The 22,177-nt window shown below is 37.0% G+C and overlaps 2 protein-coding genes across 2 annotated transcripts in view; one reads left to right on the top strand and one right to left on the bottom strand.

Moving 5' to 3' along the window:
- The window catches only part of LOC107561209 (ER lumen protein-retaining receptor 3), an 8,209-nt gene extending 3,969 nt beyond the window's left edge, over positions 1-4,240 (bottom strand). Inside the window, exons 1-5 of the mRNA XM_016245587.1 lie at positions 3,990-4,240; positions 3,717-3,873; positions 3,259-3,359; positions 617-775; positions 291-543 (exon numbers count right to left, since the gene is read on the bottom strand). Of these exons, the coding sequence (XP_016101073.1) occupies positions 291-543; positions 617-775; positions 3,259-3,359; positions 3,717-3,807 (604 nt within the window). The 5' untranslated portion in view covers positions 3,808-3,873; positions 3,990-4,240. The remainder of the gene's footprint in view (positions 1-290; positions 544-616; positions 776-3,258; positions 3,360-3,716; positions 3,874-3,989) is intronic.
- A 7,368-nt stretch (positions 4,241-11,608) lies between these two features.
- On the top strand, positions 11,609-21,638 carry LOC107561207 (potassium inwardly rectifying channel subfamily J member 4). The gene is made up of 3 exons (XM_016245585.1): positions 11,609-12,153; positions 15,677-15,826; positions 20,154-21,638. Exons 2-3 carry the CDS (start codon positions 15,804-15,806, stop codon positions 21,595-21,597), a joined length of 1,467 nt encoding a protein of 488 aa, XP_016101071.1. The 5' UTR covers positions 11,609-12,153; positions 15,677-15,803; the 3' UTR covers positions 21,598-21,638.
- Positions 21,639-22,177: the final 539 nt, after the last annotated feature.

Below are 22,177 nucleotides of genomic sequence, written 5' to 3'. Positions count from 1 at the left end.
AGATAGATAGATAGATAGATAGATAGATAGATAGATAGATAGATAGATAGATAGATAGATAGATAGATAGATAGATAGAATGATAAATAGACAGACAGATGAAGGGACGGATAGACAGATGGACAATAGATAGACAGACAGACAGACGGATGCATTGACAGACAGATAGATAGATAGATAAAACGAAATACAAAGAAATAACAATCAATCAATAAATCATCTTCTAATTCATCTTCTGATCATTTCATGAAAACAGAGCTAAGATGATGAGTTGTGAGATGTCTGCTGACCTCTGGTGAAGTACAGATAGAAGAAATCGCAGTAGAAGATGGTCTGGACGACACCGGACACCACGGCGATCTGGTCGAAGAATCCCTCCACGTGATAGCGCCACACCCAGTTAGCGAGGTACAGCACACGGTACAGGCCCAGGAAGAACAGGTAGTGTGTGGTGATGGACTCAGCCTCGCCCGTCTTCGTGATCATGAAGAGCTGTGGCAGGATGGCCACCGACTCCAGATAGATGGAGAACGTCCACAGTATCTACACAAGCACAGAGATCTGTTATGACAGTGTTTCATCTTAACATCCAAAGCGCTGCATGTTGAGCTCTGACCTCCAGCGGTGTGAAGGCGTAGTTCTCCAGGAACGACAGACCGGCCACCGGCACCAGCAGGAACTCCACGCGGAACGAGTCGCTCTCAGAGTCGTACGAGTTCCTGAAGCGGAAGAAGATGAGGCTGACGGTGGCGTACGCCAGGACCAGATACACCACCTAAGAGACAGGCAGATCACAATCACTCCTCTGACAGACAGCTCCCGTCCCCAGTGGCTTTCTCTGGGATCCAAACCCACAGCCTGGTGTTGCAAGCGCCCTGTTCTACCAGTTGAGCTGCAGGAACGTAGTTTGAGTGTCTGTGGTTTGGCAGCTTCCGGAAACTAGCTGTGGGTTTGTCATGCACACTATGTCCTACAGCTTTGGATGAGTTTAAACAAATAATAATATATGATTTCAATGGGTGGACTATGATAACAATTCAGTGCAAACATCTACTGAGCAATCATAACAGTTTAAAGATCAGCTGTGTGTGCGTTTGTCTTTTATGGAAGACCATTTCTGCAAAAAAAAAAAAAAAGTGCTGAGGTAAATCATAACTTTGACAAACTATGAGATACTAAGTCATATCTATGAGATAAAACATCATAGTTATGTCATAAAAATTTTAAATTATGAGACATCAAGTTATAATTATGAGATAAAGTCAATTATGATGTTCAGTATCTCACAGAAGTGAGTACACCCTCACATTTTTGTAAATATTTTATTATATATTTTCATGTGACAACACTGAAGAAATGACACTTTGCTACAATGTAAAGTAGTGCGTGTACAGCTTGTATAACAGTATAAATTTGCTGTTCCCTCAAAATAACTCAACACACAGCCATTAATGTCTAAACCGCTGGCCACAAAAGTGAGTACACCCCTAAGTGAAAATGTCCAAATTGGGCCCAATTAGCCATTTTCTCTCCCCGGTGTCATTGTATCGGGGCTCCGTACAACCGAATATAACCTTAGCCTACCTGTTTATTCATTTATTATGGTATGAAACTAGCTCACCTTTTGCTTCACCATGTTTGCGTAGCACATCTTCGTGCTTTCTGTAATCAATATGAATCTGTACTAACTTTAACAGTCTCCCCGCACTCCCTCTCAGTTTCTTCTCCCTGCTCATTCTTAACTTTGATTTTTACTTTACATTTATGTATAAGGCTTGCAACTTCGTTGAAACAATATCTGAACTCCATAACTGCTCTACTATTCTCGATCTCTACAGATTCTCGATCTCGAGCAAGCAAATCACCAAACGGCATTCTGGGTTGAGCGAGCGGCACTGAGCGTATTGAGCGAACAGAGTGGAATCTTCAGAAAGGCGCTCTGCGCTCTTAAGGAGATATTACCACTCCGCTCCGCTCACATGCTCTGATGCCAACATGTACTGTGACATACTGAAACAGAGCATGATCCCCTCCCTTCGGAGACTGGGCCGCAGGGCAGTATTCCAACATAACGACCCCAAACGCACCTCCAAGACGACCACTGCCTTGCTAAAGAAGCTGAGGGTAAAGGTGATGATTGAGCATCTGTGGGGCATCCTCAAACGGAAGGTGGAGAAGCGCAAGGTCTCTAACATCTGGAAGAGGACTCCAGTGGCAACCTGTGAAGCTCTGGTGAACTCCGTGCCCAAGAGGGTTAAGGCAGTGCTGGAAAACAATGGTAGCCACACAAAATATTGACACTTTGGGCCCAATTTGGACATTTTCACTTAGGGGTGTACTCACTTTTGTGGCCAGCGGTTTAGACATTAATGGCTGTGTGTTGAGTTATTTTGAGGGGACAGCAAATTTACACCGTTATACAAGCTGTACACTCACTACTTTACATTGTAGCAAAGTGTAATTTCTTCAGTGTTGTCACATGAAAAGATATAATAAAATATTTACAAAAATGTGAGGAGTGTACTCACTTCTGTGAGATACTGTACATAGCTGAAATTGTCAAAAAGTTGTTATTATGAGATAAAATGTCAAAATTGAGATACCAAGTCATAATTGTGAGACAAAGTCATAATTTTAAAAAAAATGTCTTGATTATGAATTATCTTTTAAACTATTGTTTTTGTCATGATTATCTGTTTCAACTTTTTAATACCATAATTATGGCAATGTCATCTTGTAATTTTGACTTTTTATCTGTTTTGACTTATTGATAATTATGACTTAATCTCAATTTCTACTTTTTAATCTCATAATTATGACTTAGTTTGTGATCATTTTTACACTTTATTTCATAATTATGACTTAGTCAATTATGATTTGATCTCAATTTTAACTTTTTAATCTCATACTTAGAATGTCAATTTTGACTTTTTATCTCATAATTATGACTTAGTATCTTATAATTTTGACTTTGACGATTCTGAATTTGATCTGATAGTTTTGAATGCCATTGTTTTTATCATAATTATGACTTGACTTTTTAATATCAACTATAACTCCGTATGTCATAATTTTGACTTTTTATCTGATTTCAACTTTCATCTCAGAATTATGAGTCGTATGTAATAGTTTTGACTCAGTATCTCATAATTTAAACTTTTTATATCATAATTATGACTTTTTATGTAAATAATTGTTATCATTTACCAAAGATTAGTTTTCCCTTATGTGCTGGAAATGGGCTTTCATGGTCTTTACCTTCATGATGGTGTTGTAGACGGAGATGAAGGATGTGAACAGGTCCAGATATCTGGTGGTGAAGACCAGTGCGAACAGCACCTGAGACTTCCCAGAAATACCTGAAACACACACAAACTTCAGAACAGAACAGGACACAGCAGACTCATAAATGCCGAAAGAGGATCTTGAGTTCCTCAAGGAACCCCTGAAGAACCTTAAAAACATGCTGTAGGTGGGTCACACAGCAGCTGCCACGTAAACGCAATGAAAACTACACGCGAGCAAACGCTTAACATCATTTACAGCCCGACAGTCGCGCGTTAAAAATGTGTCAAGCGTTTTCATATGTGAATCAATTCTAAAAAATCAAAAAAAGCGTGCTTTCGTCCGGCTCGATCAGCAGTGCGCACAATAACACTCAATAATACACAGCATGCAATCTGTAGTTTAGATCACTCTGCTGTGCACACATGTACCTGCGCATGATTTGGATCTCCAGATCTTCAGGAACAGAATAATGATGGCCACCAGATGACAAACATCTCCAGACAGTCGGAAGATATTCATGCTATCGATCAGTAATCAGCGCTGGATTTAAAGAGCTTGAAGCTGTTCTCAGATCAGATGTTCGTCCTGCAGAAATAATAATGATAAATAAAAAATAAAAAAACTCTTTCTTTCTGCTGCTCCGCGCGTGCGCGTCATCCGGTCTTTCAAGCACGAATCTCGTATTAATTGAATAGACGTACCAAATAGAATCCGTGATACTTTACTGCAACTCTACGCTGGACTGTGCGCCGCGCTCGCGCCGCTGATCGGTGACGTGGCTGACCGGGATCCGGGTGTCCTCGCCGCGTCACAGCACCCGCAGCGCGCGCATCTAAAGGGGAAACGCTTCAGCTAAAACCACCAAACAAAAACCGACGACTACCGAGTTGTGTCCGTGCACTCAAAATCGCTCATTTAATATTAAAATAGTGAGAAGTTGCATGTCTGTTAGTGAATTATGAAACAAACTTCTGCGGATCCGCTGGACTCTATGAAGAGAGCGCTGTAAATTAATGTGAAAAAGCAGATTTCACTGTATTTCACAGTACATGTTGTTTTATAGTAGCCTATCATTTACTCACCGCTCAAATTCAGAACTGAATCCTCAGTGCAAACAGACAGCTGATTTATAAAAACATTTTTTACTTTTGTATGTGTGATTCTTAATATCATATTTTGGCTTATCAGTCTACTATTTCTACCATAACAGATGCAAAATTATCTACACAGTGTTGGGGAAAGTTACTTTTAAAAGTAATGCATTACAATATTGCGTTACTCCATAAATAGTAACTAAGTACGTTACTTAGTTACTTTTTATGGAAAGTAATGCGTTACATTACTTTTGCGTTACTTTCGCGTTGCTTTTTAAATATAAGCAGGGCTTGATTGTTTTTAATATAAGAAGTTTTATTTATAGCAAATGTAAAAGCCCTTTCACACCTAAAAGTGTACTGAATAAACCTCAGGCTGAAGCTAAAGTAAATTCAGGTCTGTACAGTAGAACGCAGCAGAAGAAACACTCTTCAGCAATAAAAACAACGAAGCACAATTGTGAGTTTCTCTAAAGTCATTTGTGCTTATTAGTACGGTTGAACTGGATCATCAAAGCTCAGCAGCAAAGATATTGGCTAATAGAATGGGATTAAATACATTTGTGTTATTTAACATATTTAATTATTGCAGGTTTGCGTCATATTCTGAGTTTTAATTCATTTTGATGAATACTAAATCTGTTTTTGTGAGTGGGATGAATTAATGCACATTCACATTTAGTCTAGAACTACAGTAACATCATATTTAGCGCACACAACTCCTCTGTACTCCTGATTTCTCCTAGTATGGGGACAGGAGAGCCGTCAGGCAATAAATGGGAAAACAAAGTAACTGGCATTACTTTTTTGAAAAAGTAACTCAGATATTTTCTTGTAAATTAAAAAAGTAATGCGTTACTTTACTAGTTACTTGAAAAAAGTAATCTGATTACGTAACTCGCGTTACTTGTAATGAGTTACCCCCAACACTGCCTACACCTATCTAATTAGATACATTTGTGTTATTTAACATATTTAATTATTGCAGGTTTGCGTCATATTCTGAGTTTTAATTCATTTTGATGAATACTAAATCTGTTTTTGTGAGTGGGATGAATTAATGCACATTCACATTTAGTCTAGAACTACAGTAACATCATATTTAGCGCACACAGCGCCTCTGTACTCCTGATTTCTCCCAATATGGGGACAGGAGAGCCGTCAGGCAATAAATGGGAAAACAAAGTAACTGGCATTACTTTTTTGAAAAAGTAACTCAGATATTTTCTTGTAAATTAAAAAAGTAATGCGTTACTTTACTAGTTACTTGAAAAAAGTAATCTGATTACGTAACTCGCGTTACTTGTAATGAGTTACCCCCAACACTGCCTACACCTATCTACACACTAAAGTACACCTTTGTAGGTGTATTTTAGCTTGTCAGATGGAAAACTGCTGTGAAACAGACCGCACAGATCCACTGCTTTGGCTACATTCAAAGCACACCTTATAAATCTCTCTCTCACTCACCGAGCTTGTAGATTTGCATTGTCAAGCAATTGCAGTTCAATGTGAATAATGCAAAATATGGCATGAAAAGTAAAATCACTATAGCTCAGATGGATAATGGCAAAATAGTAGGCCTTAAGAATTAAGTACAATTAAATAAAAACGCAATTTAATAAATTATGCAGCAATCAATAAGTTATAAAACGTAATGCATTAGACGAGCAACAAAATAATGAATAAAAAGCGATCCTGAAGTCAAACGTGAACTCTGTGTGAGTGTATGTACCAGTATTTTCCTCTAGAGGACAGTACAACTCCCTCAATGCTGATGACAGATTAAACACATAATACACTCACAAAACATGCTGCACATGACATAACACATGCACGACAAACTCACACAAACAGAAGAGAATCACATACACTTCAGATGTCATTTAACAATGATGTATGGTTCATATAAAAACTACAAACATCGAAAAACTTTAAGAATAATGTACTATTTCAAGTAATGTTAAATGGTGAATAGTTCGATTTAACGTTAATTGTATTAATAATGATAATGCTGAAGAGCTGATAACTAATAGCCAGGTAATATGCAAAGCTTGCTGAGATTAAAGTGGATTAACTGGGCATTCTTTCATATTTAGCAACGCTGCACATGTGTTGTTCTGTCATCTCGCAGCGTTTGTCACAGGATCGGGTTTATTTTCAGTGATTCAGGTCTTTTTAAATGGGTCGGATTGAGTGTTGCGTGTAAACTCAGTCTGTGACAGGGGAGCAGCCAACCATTCGCGAGCAAATTAGGAAGTTGGCAAAGGTTTTTTTTTTTTTTTCTTACATAACGGCGAAACACGGCAGTATAGTGTGCAAAACGGGAGAAAACGAGAGTTTCCACACGACTGCGCGACAAGCTGTGGAGAGAGAGAGTGAGAGTGAGAGAGAGAGAGAGAGTGAGAGTGAGAGAGGAACAAAACAGCTGACTGGATTTATGAATGAGCAATTGAATCATTCATTCACCCAATTCATTAAAAACACAAATTTATTCTGAAACTAAACAAGTGACTGTGTTTATAAAGGAGTAATTGATTCCTTTACTCAACTGATTGTTCAAAAACGCTGATACATTCAGGAATTAAACAAGTATATATAAATGAGTCATTGAATCGTTCATCCAAAGGATTCATTCAAAAACACAAATTCATTCTGAAAGTATAGAAGTGACAGTGTTTAAAAAGGAGTAACTGATTCATTTACTCAACTAATCTTTCAAAAGGTCAATTCATTCAGGAATTAAACAAGTAATTGTGAATGAGACATCGAATCATTCATTTAACTGACTCCTTCAAAAACACTGAATCATTCAGGAACTAAAAATCCCCCTGAACTATTTGTCAGTGGGGAAAATTTAACTGGTAATGTTGTGTCTAAAACACATTATTCAGTGTTAACGTCTTGTTTATTGAACTGTTTCATTAAAGCAATATCACACTGGTAGCACTCATGGCCTAATATTTTGTCATTTCAAATAGATCTCCAGTAATCACTGATATGCATGAATCTCATTACAAAAGCACCAGGAAAACCAGTGTGCCTTAATCCAATGTTGTTTATCTGTTCTATGCAAATTTAATTAGACAATGCTTCATTTGCATACAACATTTTAGAAAAAAAAATGTAATACAAAAACAATGGCCTGTGTTTAATTAATTAGGGAAGAATGGTGATATCTATTAGATTTCTTTTTTTACCCTATTCACTGTAGTGTCTTACCTTAAAGAAAATAAAGATATTGTATATGCCACTTGTGCTAAAGAAAAGAAGAAGAAGAAGAGGAATCAAATCAATTGAAGTAATTAAAATAAACAGAAAGAAACAAGACAGAGCAAAGGAAACCAATTAGTCTGTGCGGTTCAGCCACCCCAGAACCAACTCAATTACACCGAGCGTTTTGTCCTAAGGCTGCCAGAATCTTTCATTTTTTGATTCGATAGCAGTGGAAATGCCATCCCGACACATCCATCTCTCAAATGAAATGAAAACCTTCATCTTTCTCCTTCCTCCAGACTTCTTCCAGTCTTTGTTGTTCACTCATCTTGCTGCCATCTCTGCAGACCTTAAAAGGTCAGAAGATGCTCTAGAATTAAAATGAGTGAACATCATATGCTAAAATTCATGTTCACGACTCAGATATTGGCTCTGAATATTTAGCAGTGTCAACTGTCTTTTCTCTGCAAGACTGTGTGATGAAAACAAGCAGCAAAAGCAACTAAATTGATCACAAAATTGACAAACAGATTTATTCTACTTAAGAGGAGTCCCTCCGATCCATATGACCAGACGTGATTTATAGTTCTGAGATTAAATGAATTAATAAACAAGTCTCAGATTTTTTTCACATCAACTTGGAGTTTTAATAAAAGGCTAATTTTATCTAATTGGATGTTTATTATCTTTAAGTGCCAGTGAAATGTAAACATAACTTCTTAATGCACTTCAGCATTCCCATTAAAAATTACAAGTGTGTGTGCGTTTGTGTTGTACTTGTTGTTTCTGGAGATATGACATGACAATTTGACATTTGGCATTCACAGTTTGCTTTGTTATTGCCACTTATACAAAACACTTTTTAATGAGCTGCTGTGTGTACATCAGAGCATAAATGTACTAGTGTATAAGGTATATTTATAGCTGACAAATGGACATGCATTTTTTTTAAAAATATATTTGTTTTAGGGAAAGTGACTTTTTTTCCACCTTTTGCCTTTATATGATTTTTACATTGTACATTTTTTCAAAAATACATTTTGCCAATTAGTCTCTCAATTAATGAGGCTTATGTGTAGAAAACGTTTAGATGAAGTAAAGCGTATCACATTTCAAAGTTTTCAGCTATTTTAACTTTTTTTCAAACACTGAAATAATAACCAAGAGATTGCCCAATTAGAAAAGGATTCTGAGCAACTATGCAAGATTCAAATAATTAGCTAAATAAAAAGTGTTGTAAATAGTACATAGGATTTTATTTTATTTAAATTTTAGGGCAATACATTTCTGTTCATTTGAAAAAATTCTGTATTTCACATCAGTCACAATAAAAAATCAATAAAAGGGTCAATAAAAGCATATTTTATGTCAGTTTGCTTGTGTTCCTGATACACAAATATGTAACGTAATAGAAGTAAATAATAAGCAGCAAATTTGAAAAGTAGACATTCGGTAAAACTGTGATTGTATTGTAGAGATCATCAATGACAATGCTTTTGGGAAGCACAGTTCTGGTCATTTGAGCTGCACTAAAACGCATGCATTATAACCAGTTCTCCTTCTTTTCCTCCTTTATCCCAGATGTACAGGCCTTGTGTCGAGCAGGACACACACACACACACACACACACACACACGTCTGGCTTCTAACAATCACTCTCTTCTCTTTTGCTGTGTCACCGTCTTTCTCACGGTAATTCAAGACATGTTTGAGGAGCAGATGTGATCTGAAGGTTATCTTCATATTCATAGAAACAATTAAGCGGAACTTATGACGATGCGAATATTCTTAAAGATGGAAAAAGCGTCGCGTCTTTCCTGTCATCTTCGGCTTTCATATGAGAGTGAAAATGCATTAAGTTTGTTTCTGGCCTCTGTGTCCTTCACCCTCTGACCTCATGCTCCCGCGATCGACGCTGTGTCTGTCTGTGTGTGTGTGTGTGGTTCCCACAATTTACTAACTTGTTTCCCTGTTTTGTTTTAGTTAAATCATAAAACAATTGAACAAATAAGTACAACATGGCCACTAAAACAACAGAACAAATTGAGAAAACGTGGCCACAGATTAATAAACTGTGGGAACAAATCAATGTTTTTTTTAGTATCTTTCAGATACTAGTTTTTATTAATACTTTCCTATTTAATTTAAACTTTAGTTAAAGTTTCAGTAATTATGTTTTGTGTGTGTTTTGCCATTTTAGTGGTTTTTGTTTTCAAGTTTTGTTTAAACTTGATGTGCCTGTGTGCGTGTGTGTGTGTGTGTGTGTGTGTGCGTGCGAGTGTGTGTGTGCGTGCGTGCGTGCGTGCGTGCGTGTGTGTGTTTGGTATTGAGGTTTTGGGTCGCGTCCCGTTTGAGTCAGAGAGGATCACCTGTCTGTCTGTCTGAGCGTCTCTTCTGCATAGCCTATCAAAACAACAATTCATTAAACTTGTTAACATTTTAGTTATGAAGTGCATCTGTATCTGTCATATTTTAATTCCTCATCATGCTTCATTGCGTCAAAATGACTGCATTTGCTACATCTAGCGCTGGTCGACACACACACACACGCGCGCGCGCGCACGCACACAGGTTTGTTTTTATGGTTTATGGGGACTCTCCATAGGCGTAATGGTTTTTCTACTGTACAGACCGTATATTCTATTGCCCTACACCAACCCTACCCCTAAACCTACCCCTCACAGGAGACTTTCTGCATTTTTAGATTTTCAAAAAAAACTCATTCTGAATGATTTATAAGCCTTTTGAATTACGGGGACACTGAAAATGTCCTCATAAATCACCTTCTCGTTGTAATACCTGTCATACCCATGTTATTATACAAATTTGTGTCCTCATAAACCACATAAACATGCACACACACACACACACGCTGTGTGCGGAATTTCGCTGGCAAAAATGTAGGCTATATCTACGTTGTGCATTAATACAATAACAGCATTTTTTGTTTGTCTTCCAGTTAAATGCGGCCACTTTCCATGATAATGTCCTAGCAGGATCCTGCCTCCCTCCTCCTCTCGTCTCAGCTCGTCTTTCTCGGTGTTTTCTCTCTCACACACACACACACACACACACACACCAGGAGACTTTCTGCATTTTTAGATTTTCAAAAAAAACTCATTCTGAATGATTTATAAGCCTTTTGAATTACGGGGACACTGAAAATGTCCTCATAAATCACCTTCTCGTTGTAATACCTGTCATACCCATGTTATTATACAAATTTGTGTCCTCATAAACCACATAAACATGCACACACACACACACACACACGCTGTGTGCGGAATTTCGCTGGCAAAAATGTAGGCTATATCTACGTTGTGCATTAATACAATAACAGCATTTTTTGTTTGCCTTCCAGTTAAATGCGGTCACTTTCCATGATAATGTCCTAGCAGGATCCTGCCTCCCTCCTCCTCTCGTCTCAGCTCGTCTTTCTCGGTGTTTTCTCTCACACACACACACACACACACACACACACACACACTCCTGTCAGATTCCCACCTCCTCCTCATCCAGGCCTCCGCCGCAGAAGATAAGAGCTCGCGCAACAACCGCGCGTCTCCATAGAAACCATGCAGTGGCCGCTCTCAAATATCTAAAACGAAATAATCAGGACAGAAATACAGGTCAGAGGTCATAAAACCAGCCTTCACAGGCTTTCACGGTTGAAAGTTGTGGTAAACCCCTCAAATGTTGTGTGCGTAACCGTTCGGAATAAAGGTTCTTTAACATCCGTGGAATCTTTCCAGTGCACAAAAGGTCCTTTATAGCGAATAAGGTTCTCCAAATAATTAAAATGTTGTTTTATAAATGGTTATTTTAAGAACTGTTCACTGAACGGTGCAAAAGTACTTCTATTGTAGGCTATTGCTGTGAAATCACCTGTATTTTTAACAGTGCGTTGGTGGTTTAGAATGGTCATATTCATACAGAATTTGAAAAAAATGTTCAGAGAGTTATGAGCATCCAGAGCATGAACACGTTACCCAGAGGAGACAGAAAGAGATGCGAGAGAACATTTGGGTTTGGACGCTAAAAGAGAAGAGGAGGAAGAGAGAGACAATCCCTCTAAGAGCAGCAGAAATCTGCTAACGCTGAGGAACATGAAAAAGATTACAAGTCTGTTATCCCACTGACAGAATTAAGGAAAAACAAAGATCATTCAATCAAGACAACTCATCATTGGCCGTGAACACTAGAGCGCCTTCTGATATCCATCATGTCTGAGCTGGACTGAATTTCACTTGACATCAATCTGAAGTGAATATAATCGCAGTGACAGGCTCACATCTTCCTCCTCCTCCTCCTCCTCCTCCTCCGTTATCCGCCGGTCACCCACATGAGCGCGAGACCGCTCGGAGATTACCGCGTGAGGGATTAACCGGCGAAAACTACAAGAACTACAAGAAAACACGAATTACGAAAACAAGCCGCTGGTAATGTCGTGTTAAAGATGGGTGTTTTCGGGGAATAGAAGAAAGAAAGAAAGAAAGAAACCAGGACGAGCGAACGGAGCAGAACACACATTATTCAAGATATTTGCTTTCATAAGGTGAGCAATTCTTCATATCTTTATTCATGTGTGTAGTAAGTTTGTCTGATGATACTAATGTCTGAATCGCTATTAAAGTTTTCCCTCCAAGTTTATTTCCATGCAACATTCATGAGGAATTATTGTACTGGATTTTTTAAGGAGGATGTCGCTGCATATAATGTAAAATAGGACCTACAAACAATCTGCGTAATTTACGACAATATGCTGATTTGCCAATTATTATATTGTTTTAAATAGGAGTTATGTAGAAACACAAGTTAATGTTATAAATTATAGCCCACTTTATGTACGTTTCACATTTCTTAAATTAACTAGGCTATAATTTCTAACTTTCAATTGTAGCTAATGCAATATACACAATTAAAAGACTGATTGCAGATCAAATCGATGGCGGATGGGCAGATGAGGGGAGGATAAATGCGACTGAAACAGAGAAAAGAGCTTAATGCACTGACAAAAACTAAATGTTTCCACACTTACAGAAATGTACCACGGTTTTACTATAGTTATAGTTTGGACACCACCTTTGTATTTACATACAGTGCCATGGAAATACCGCGGTATATGTGAATAGATTAATCATTCAGTACCACTGTACATGTCAAAGTATCACGGTATTTCTGTGATATAATAAATGATCAAGAACTGCACTTTTTTTGTAAGTGAACAAATAGTATAAATTGTCAAAAGTGGGTGTAAAAGGTCTATAGACTTAACCCAAAACACACAATGCTGTTATTTCAGGCAGTATACCAAACTACAGTGGCCACAAAAAGTGAATCTGAATACCGAAATCACGTTTACGTCAACTGTATAATTTATTGTAAAGCAACATGCACAAGCTAAATATATAGTCAGGGTTGTTGGCTTGAAATGCTACAACATTAGATGTTTAAGATGGCAACATTGGTGGATTTTGTTAATGTGAGTTAGTGTGTAGAACTATAAACAATTGATCTTGGCACTATCAATGCCAACAAGGTCATGGGTTCAGTTCCCACAGATGAACTGATTAAATGCATACCTTGAGTGTCTGCCGAGTGCATGAAGGTAAACATCAGCAAAACACCAGCTGTTACTGAAGAGAAAGATCCTGCAGCCTTTGAGATACAGACACTTGATCTAATGAATGACGTCAGACATGAGAAAATGTGACTTGAGGTGATTAAATGCTTGTTGGGACCACTGTACAAACACAATAAATAAAGCCTTATGAGAAAATGAAATGACACAAAATCATGATTTCTTCAAGTTCTTCAGACAAATTCTTAGTGAAGCACATTACGAGCTTCATCATTTATCTAGTAAAGAATATTAAATATATAAGATTAAATCTGCTTGAGTCTGAACTCACCTTCTGTCAGTGTGTATGTGTGTGTGTTTGTCTGTGTTGTCATATTAATCCCACACACACACGGACAGACGGACGTCTCAGATTACAGCGCAGGATCTTCAGGGCTCATTTCTCTGGATCTGCATCATATCACTGTTAAAAATGAGAGATGAAGAGATTATTCAAATATCGTTTACTGGATTAGGAATTAAGAAAGAAACGTCTCCACCCACACACACACACACACACACACACACACATCTTTAAACCAGTCTTCACCATCATTTTTTAATTTAATCATCTTGTTTTTCTCAGTAGAAGCAGTTTAAAGGTGAACTCCAGCAGGGTTTGTTGGATTGTTAGATTAGAAGAAGTGCTGTATATGATACAAATGATAAACATTTACATGCACACAGTAAAAGCACATTCCATCAAGCTTTGTGTCTGAATAAATAAATAAAATGTTTCTGAGAATTGCAACACTGTCTTTTATGAATCCCTGTGGAAGGCAATAGTTTTAACGCACAGACACACGCACACACACACACAGACAGACAGACAGACAGACGCACGCACGCACGCACACACACACACACACAGGTGATCAGGGATTAAGTGTGTGTGTGTGTTTATGTTGTGTAACAAAGATTAAGTCCATTTTCATTGTAAAGAGCAGTTATTGAGTCACATGCGTCTGTCCTGTTGACGTCTGCATCTCCCACAATCCCACTCTCTCCTCAAACTATTTAATATGTCATTTAAATTGACAATTCATCACAAGACATACTAATCTTTTCAAACAGTAGCTTAGAGGTGTGTGTGTGTGTGTGTGTATGATTGATGTCTGTAATGAGACCATGATCACGAGAAACAGAAAACTGCCCTTTCTGATTATATCAGATCACTTCATTTAGTGTCATGAAGCGACAGTAAACACAATATAAAATACACAATAAACACACAACCTACAAAATGTACAAGTTCACTCTAAAAACGGGAAGAGCCTAACATTTTTTTGAGTTATGACAGCTTCTAATGAAATTATGTTTAACCAACAAACACTTTAGCAGAAATACAAATTTTTCAGTTGATTACTCGAAATAATGTTGCTCCAAATTGTTTCAACTTAATTCAAATGAACTGTTGGCCTTGGAACCAATTAATCTGATCTACGTCAGTTCAAATCAACACCGACACCATGTAAATTTGACCAAAAAGTAAGATATTACTTGTCACATTAGCTCTACTCTTCAACACAATGGTAAAAACTTTAACCCAAATAACAGAAACCCTTTTAAATGTCAAACAGAACAGCTTTAAATACTAACAAGTCTTCCCTTCACTAAAACACATTAAACAACAGTTCATTTGAACATTTAATCTCCTTATCTAATCCTATGCAAAGCATGCTGGGAACTAGAAATCCAATGGACAATTTCTAAAGATATCAAAACAATTTCATTAAGTTACTACAACTTACATTTCAATACAGATAATTCAGGTTAAATTGCACACACTATTAAGTTAATGTAATGATCAACATTATGTCAACAGAACTCAAAATCAAAATAATGTTTGCAACTTCTGTTTTAATTAAATGCATGATTGGAAGATAAAAATAAAATCTAATTTATTAAGTTGCAGTGATAGATCCCCCAAATTACATTTTAGAATGTATTTTATATATTTCATACACAATAAGATCAAACATCCAGCACTACAAACACAAAGACAAACTCTAAACACATAATACAATTATTTTGACATTGAGATTAGAAGTTATCAATCACTGCACAGATTTACCCAATCAAACATGAGTATTTTTATTCAAATAATTTTTAAATAAAATTTAAAAAACATTTTCTATTTAAAAAATAATTATATTTTAATATACTTTTATTATATATATATATATATCACATTATATCACATATTCTGTCATTTAAATGTACAGACGTTCAGATAAAAATGTTTAAATACTTTGGAGCCACTTTATATATAAACATAAATGTTATATGTACATTTGAATCTAAAAATATAAGTCTAAATATAGAGCTGAACATTTAGAGAGCTGCTTTGACCCAGATCACAGCATCCAAACCAGAACACAAATATAGTTCCTGTGCACATCACATCAGCCTGAACTTTCAGCATAGCATCTTGACTGACGCATCTCTGTGTCTGCAGTGTGTGACGTACAGTAGATCCAGGTGTATTAGGATGCCAATCCCCAATCTTTCTGGGTAAACGGAGAACACCGTTCTGTCGTGTCACTGGAGAAGCACACACACACAAGCTGAAGATCAAGTACAGCATGGGAGCCAACAGAGCCAGCAGGTAAGAAGAGAATGTGTGGGAGCAATCATGTTTATGTGTCAAAATAATGCACAAAAATATGCTTAGTTTACTCAGTTTTGATTATTTCTAATATTATAAAAATCATTTGGATGAGTCAGTATATGTAATGCAATTTGTGTCTCTTTTTTTGAGAGTTTCGAACTATGTTCTGTTTAAAACATTTCCTTTTTCCTAGGAAATGTATCTTGGACTCAAAAGCTAATCAAGTAACAAATACAAATAATGACAGAGACACATGACAAATATCAAATAATAAAGCATAAAGAGGTTTTACCCATCAACAAGAGCCCTGTGAACATCTGAAGGTGTTCATATTCGTTAACTGAAGACTTTGGTTCTTCCATCACAGTAACACCACACACGTGAGGAGTAATGAAATCATTTTATTCAAGGCATAGATCACAGAAACAAAATGTGACCCTGGAGCACAAAAGCAGTGTTAAGTCGCTGGGGGATATTTGTAGCAATAGCCAACAATACATTGTATGGGTCAAAATTATCCTTTTTTCTTTTATGCCAAAAATCATTAGGATATTAAGTAAAGATCGTGTTCCAAAAATATATATTGTAAATTTCCTACCGTAAATATATTAAAACTTAATGTTTGATTAGTAATATGCATTGCTAAGAACTTCATTTGGACAACTTTAAAGACAATTTTATCAATATTTAGATTTTTTTTGCACCCTCAGATTCCAGATTTTCAAATAGTTGTATCTCAGCCAAATATTGTCCGATCCTAACAAACCATACATCAATGGAAAGATTATTTATTCAGATGATGTATACATCTCAATTTAAAAAAATTGAGTTATGAATTATGACTGGTTTTGTGTTCCAGGGTCACATATCATTCTGTCATCATTTACTCAAGCCGCTCAAACCTTATGACTTTGGAACACAGATAATGATATTTTGAGAGTTTTTTGTTGTTATTCATACAAAGTCAGTGGGTTCGTATGTTGTTTGTTTGGTTCCGAAAGTTTAGAAAGAAAGTCATACAGGTTTGGAATGACACAAGGGAGAGTAAATGATGACATAATGATCCTTTTTGGGTTAAATATCCATTTAAGTCCTAACATCAGTAGAATAAATGGTCAAATGCTGCCAAATGTAGAACTACAGGGTTCAACTCAAAAGTTTGTGGTCATTTTCTCAGCTGGTTTGTGAATCAGTATGAACTCTCAGAGACAAATGATATGGGTTTAATGCTGATTCTCTAAAAACAAGACCATCTTAGACCAATTAAAGAGGATGAGGATGGACAGCATCTTGTTAAGGCAAGACTATGGGCTATTTTGCTACCCTATCATGACTTGTTTCAGATTAGTGGAAAAAAAACATCCAAAATACACATTTAAGTGTTTGTTTTATTGTACTTTATCTATTTGCGTCTGTAGATTTCCATCTCGGTACATATTTTTAAAAGTTTTTTCTCCACTTCTGCAGAACTTACATACACCACACTTTAGAGTTTTATTCCTTTCTATATTCTGAAGGATTTTACTGAAGGGTTTATTCATATGCCATTTGGCTGGTTATATTATTGCACTTTATATATTCTTCATCTGTAAATTTCAGGCTTTTTCCTCAAAATGTGCTTTTACCTCCACTTCAGCAGCCCTTACAGTCACCAAACTTTACAGTTTTATTCCTATCTATATTCTGAAGGTTTTTACCGAAGGATTTGTTCTTATATAGACAGGTGTGTGGCTTTCCTAATCAAGTCCAGTCAGTATAATCAAACACAGCTGGACTCAAATGAAGGTGTAGAACCATCTCAAGGATGATCAGAAGAAATGGACAGCACCTGAGTTAAATATATGAGTGTCACAGCATATCATATGCATATCATATTATCATATAATAAATCTGCAAAAATGTCAACAATTCTGTGTTTTTCTGTCAATATGGGGTGCTGTGTGTACATTAATGAGGAAACTTAAATGATTTTAGCAAATGGTTGCAATATAACAAAGAGTGAAAAATTTAAGGGGGTCTGAATACTTTCCGTACCCACTGTATATAACATTTTATTCCTAAAAACGTGGCAAAAATGCATCTCTTTATAGACTGTGAGTTTGTTTCTCCACTTGAGCAGCACTTACATACACCAAACTTTAAGTTTTTTTTCCTATCTATATTCTGAAGGTTTTTACTGAGGGGGGTTGTTCATATATAATTCACACTAATTTATATAACAGTTTATTCCTAAAAATGTGGCAAAAATGTATGTTTTTCCTGGCTGTTAACAGTATTTTCTGATTTATGGAGTGATGAAAAGAAAAACCCCAAATCCCCTCTGTAAATACCTTTAACTCTAATATGTCAACAAAATCAAACAAATTTTGAACCTGGTTTTATCCAATTTTCAGATTTATGTTAAAGAATATATGCAAACCTTTAACTATAGATAATGCCCCATTTGGATATTTAACTTGTAATACTTTTTTTTCTATAAATAAAAATTGATAGAAAGAAATTATTACAAGTGGTTAATCCGTGAAAAAGAAGAAAAAGCTGTTAAGAAAAAGCTTCATGCCAAAGTTTTAACAATTTTATTCAACAACCACCTATTTTTACACTTCTTTTGTTCAATACACTAGAAACAGTCATAGATTATGCTTGAAAATACTGTTTTATGTGAAGTTTCACTGGCTCAGACACATTTACTCTCACTCGTGTGCTCCACCAAACATCAGCAGGTGATTGAGAGCCAGTAACACTGACAGACTGTTTATTTATTTGCTCATTAGTATGTGTGTGTGAGAGAGATAGAGCTCAGGTTATAATCCCTAAACCTTCACTGACCGCAATACTGATATGCCTAAATGACTGGCCTTCCCTCATAATCCCAGATGAGGGGCAGTTACACCTGAGGCCCTCGTACCTTCACAACACACACATCTGAAGAGAGTGGCAGGGAAACGATGGAGAAACAGACAGTCCTGATCCCACTGACAGCACCTTCAGTACAGGTTTGGGAGGTTCATCAGGAGGGTTTCTGCAGAGAGACGCATTAATGACTCATGGTTTATCTGGAGTGAGTGTGTGTCCTTTAGACCGGTCACTGGAAAGAACAAACACTCTAATCAGATTACAGCGCTTCACCTGTCCTCCTGCAGTGCCAAAAACCCACATTTCACACCTTTAGTTATTCATATGGTGCTTTTTACAATACAGATAGTTTCAAAGCAGCTTCACAGAAATTAAAAGGCAAATAACAGTGTAGCAAAATTAATCAATTATGAAAAATTCTTCTGTAAAACAGCTCTACAGAAAACAATATGGTTACACTTTATTTGAAGGGGTGTGCATAAGACTGACATGACACCTTCATAATCATGACATGACACCTACATAATCATGACATGACACATGTCATGAATATGAAGGTTTTTTATGCATGTTTATGACAACTGTCATTAAGTGTCATTCGCTCAGTTATGTAATTTTTAATGCAAAGATGACATTGTTTGAGATGTCTTTGTTATGGGCTATGGTTAGGGGTAAGGGTAGGGGTAGGGTTAGGTCAAATAATGTCATATTTGCATTAAAAATGACATAACTGAGCGAATGACACTTAATGACAGTTGTCATAAACATGCATAAAACCTCCTTCATATTCATGACATGTGTCATGTCATGATTATGAAGGTGTCATGTCAGTCTTTTGCACACCCCTTCAAGTAAAGTGTTACCAACAATATTGTCATTATTCAGATCAATTTGAATAATTATGTCAATCAGGGTTATCTAAAACTATTAAAAATAATTGATTAAAAGTTACTTGATATATACCTAAATAGCTAAAATAGAATAAAATAAAATATACCCGGATAAAATAAAAATAAAAATATAACAAACTCAAATAGTAATATTTATAAGTAAATAAAAATAAAAACAAAAGCATGTCAAAATAATAAAAAATGAGCTAAAAACAAAAACGATATTCAAAATATTAATAACTATATATATGTTTTTATAAATAAAAATAAAACTGTAATTTGGATACATTATTCTAAATAGTAATATTAAAAAAGACAAAAGCACATGAAACTACTAAATATTTTACTGAAATTAAAATGAAAACTGAAAATATATAAAGCTATTTCGCAATATTAAAGCTAAAACTGAAATAGTCAAATTAAAAATAAATTACAGAAAGCTCAAATTAAAATGAAAACTGAAAAAGTGAATTACAAATATTAATAACTATAATTATTCAGCTCAATGTTCATTCAATTCAGGTAAAAAAAAAAAAACGCCCCATTTTCTGACCACCAACTCTTCTGTTGTCTGTCAGGTACTGCATCGTGTCTCCTGATGAGGAGGGATTGAAGATCTCCACCCTCGGCCTCCACAACGGCCACGGCTCCGGACGGCTTCCCTCCCCCGGTGGAGAGGCGGGCCCAAGCACGGCATCAGCGCTGATGAGGACTGGCTACAACGGGAAGATCTCCACATCTGGCCGAGGCCAGCTACGCTCCCGCTTTGTCAAGAAGAACGGCCAGTGCAACGTGGTCTTCGCCCACATGGACGACAAGCCATGGCGGTACCTGGCAGACATCTTCACCACGTGCGTGGACACCCGCTGGCGGTACCTGCTGATGATCTTCTGCTCCACCTTCCTGTTCTCCTGGCTCGTGTTTGGCCTGATCTTCTACAGTGCGTCTTTAGCGCACGGCGACTTCAGTCAAGATCGCGGAAGCAGCGGAAAGCCGTGGAAACCGTGTTTGCTGCACGTCGAGGGTTTCGTCGGCGCGTTCCTGTTCTCAGTCGAGACCCAAACCACAATTGGTTACGGCTGGCGCTGCGTGACCGAAGAGTGTCCCGTAGCTATCGTAACAGTGGTGGTGCAATCCATCGTTGGGTGCATCATCGACTCCTTCATGATTGGCACCATCATGGCCAAAATGGCACGTCCGAAGAAGCGAAACCAAACCTTGCTGTTTTCGCATAACGCAGTGATCGCGTTGCGAGACGGGAAGCTGTGTTTAATGTGGCGTGTTGGGAACCTTCGGCGGAGCCACATCGTTGAAGCCCATGTTCGAGCGCAGCTCATCCGGCCCTACGTGACGGCGGAGGGCGAGTTCATCCCGCTGGAGCAGACCGATTTGAATGTGGGCTACGACGAAGGCACAGACCGCCTGTTCCTGGTGTCGCCGCTAGTAATCGTGCATGAAATTGACGAGGACTCACCACTGTGGGGGATGAGCCGCGCGGATCTGGAGTCCGATGATTTCGAGATCGTAGTGATCCTGGAGGGAATGGTGGAGGCGACGGCAATGACCACGCAAACGCGTAGCTCGTACCTGTCCCGCGAGATCCTGTGGGGTCACCGCTTCGAGCCGGTCATCTTCGAGGACCACGACCGTTACCAGGTGGATTACGCGCACTTCCACAAGACCTACGAGGTTCCCTCGACGCCCGCCTGCAGCGCTAAGGAGCTGAGTGAACAGACCGGACGCCGCTCATCCGGGTCGTCTCGCTCCGTGACGCTACTCCCGCCGCACTCTCCCAGCACCTTCTGCTACGAAAACGAGGTGGCGCTGTGCTGCGGAGAGGACGAGGACGAGCTGGAGGTCGCTCCCACAGACTTACAGAAGATGTTCCAGGATTCGGCCACAATGACCTCCGGAAACAACATGCTCTGCGTGTTAGACATGGACAACCAGATCGAGTTTGACATCCTGCAGACTGCATTACCACTCGACCTCATGACTTATAAGAGCGAATCCGAGATATGACGTTCCCACAAGTACATGCGTTTATTTATACATAAATGTATAGTTATATCGATATTTAAGTTAATTATTTGAATGTATTCTACTTAAATAATACAATTAAGTTATATAAATAAAAATAAATATAATAAAATGTATATATTTATATAAATGTATTATGTAAATATAATGCACTTGAATAATTTACTTAAATATAAATAAATGTAGTAATATGTTTATAAATATTTGAATACATTTATAAAATACATTTGTTATTTACATAAATATATAGTGATATAAATATTTACACAAGTAAATTATTCAAATGTATTATTTACATATTAATACAAAAATACACTTATATATATATATGTATTATATAATTATAATACATCTGATTAATTTATTTGCATAACTAAATATAATTTACTAGTAATAAATTTGTATATACATAATAACTGTATTCAGTTATATAAAATGCATTATATTTATTTAAATACATTTATTAAAAATAAATACATTTATTATTTACATATACATTTATATAAATAAATACATTTTAAGTAGTCATTTATAAATCCTAAATGTATTCATTTATATAACT

This window comes from Sinocyclocheilus grahami, unplaced genomic scaffold (genome assembly GCF_001515645.1).
Source record: "Sinocyclocheilus grahami isolate Dianchi unplaced genomic scaffold, SAMN03320097.WGS_v1.1 scaffold760.1, whole genome shotgun sequence".
NCBI lineage: Eukaryota > Metazoa > Chordata > Actinopteri > Cypriniformes > Cyprinidae > Sinocyclocheilus > Sinocyclocheilus grahami.
The sequence above is the reverse complement of the archived record's forward strand: the minus strand, read 5'-3'. Positions and strand labels throughout refer to the sequence as shown.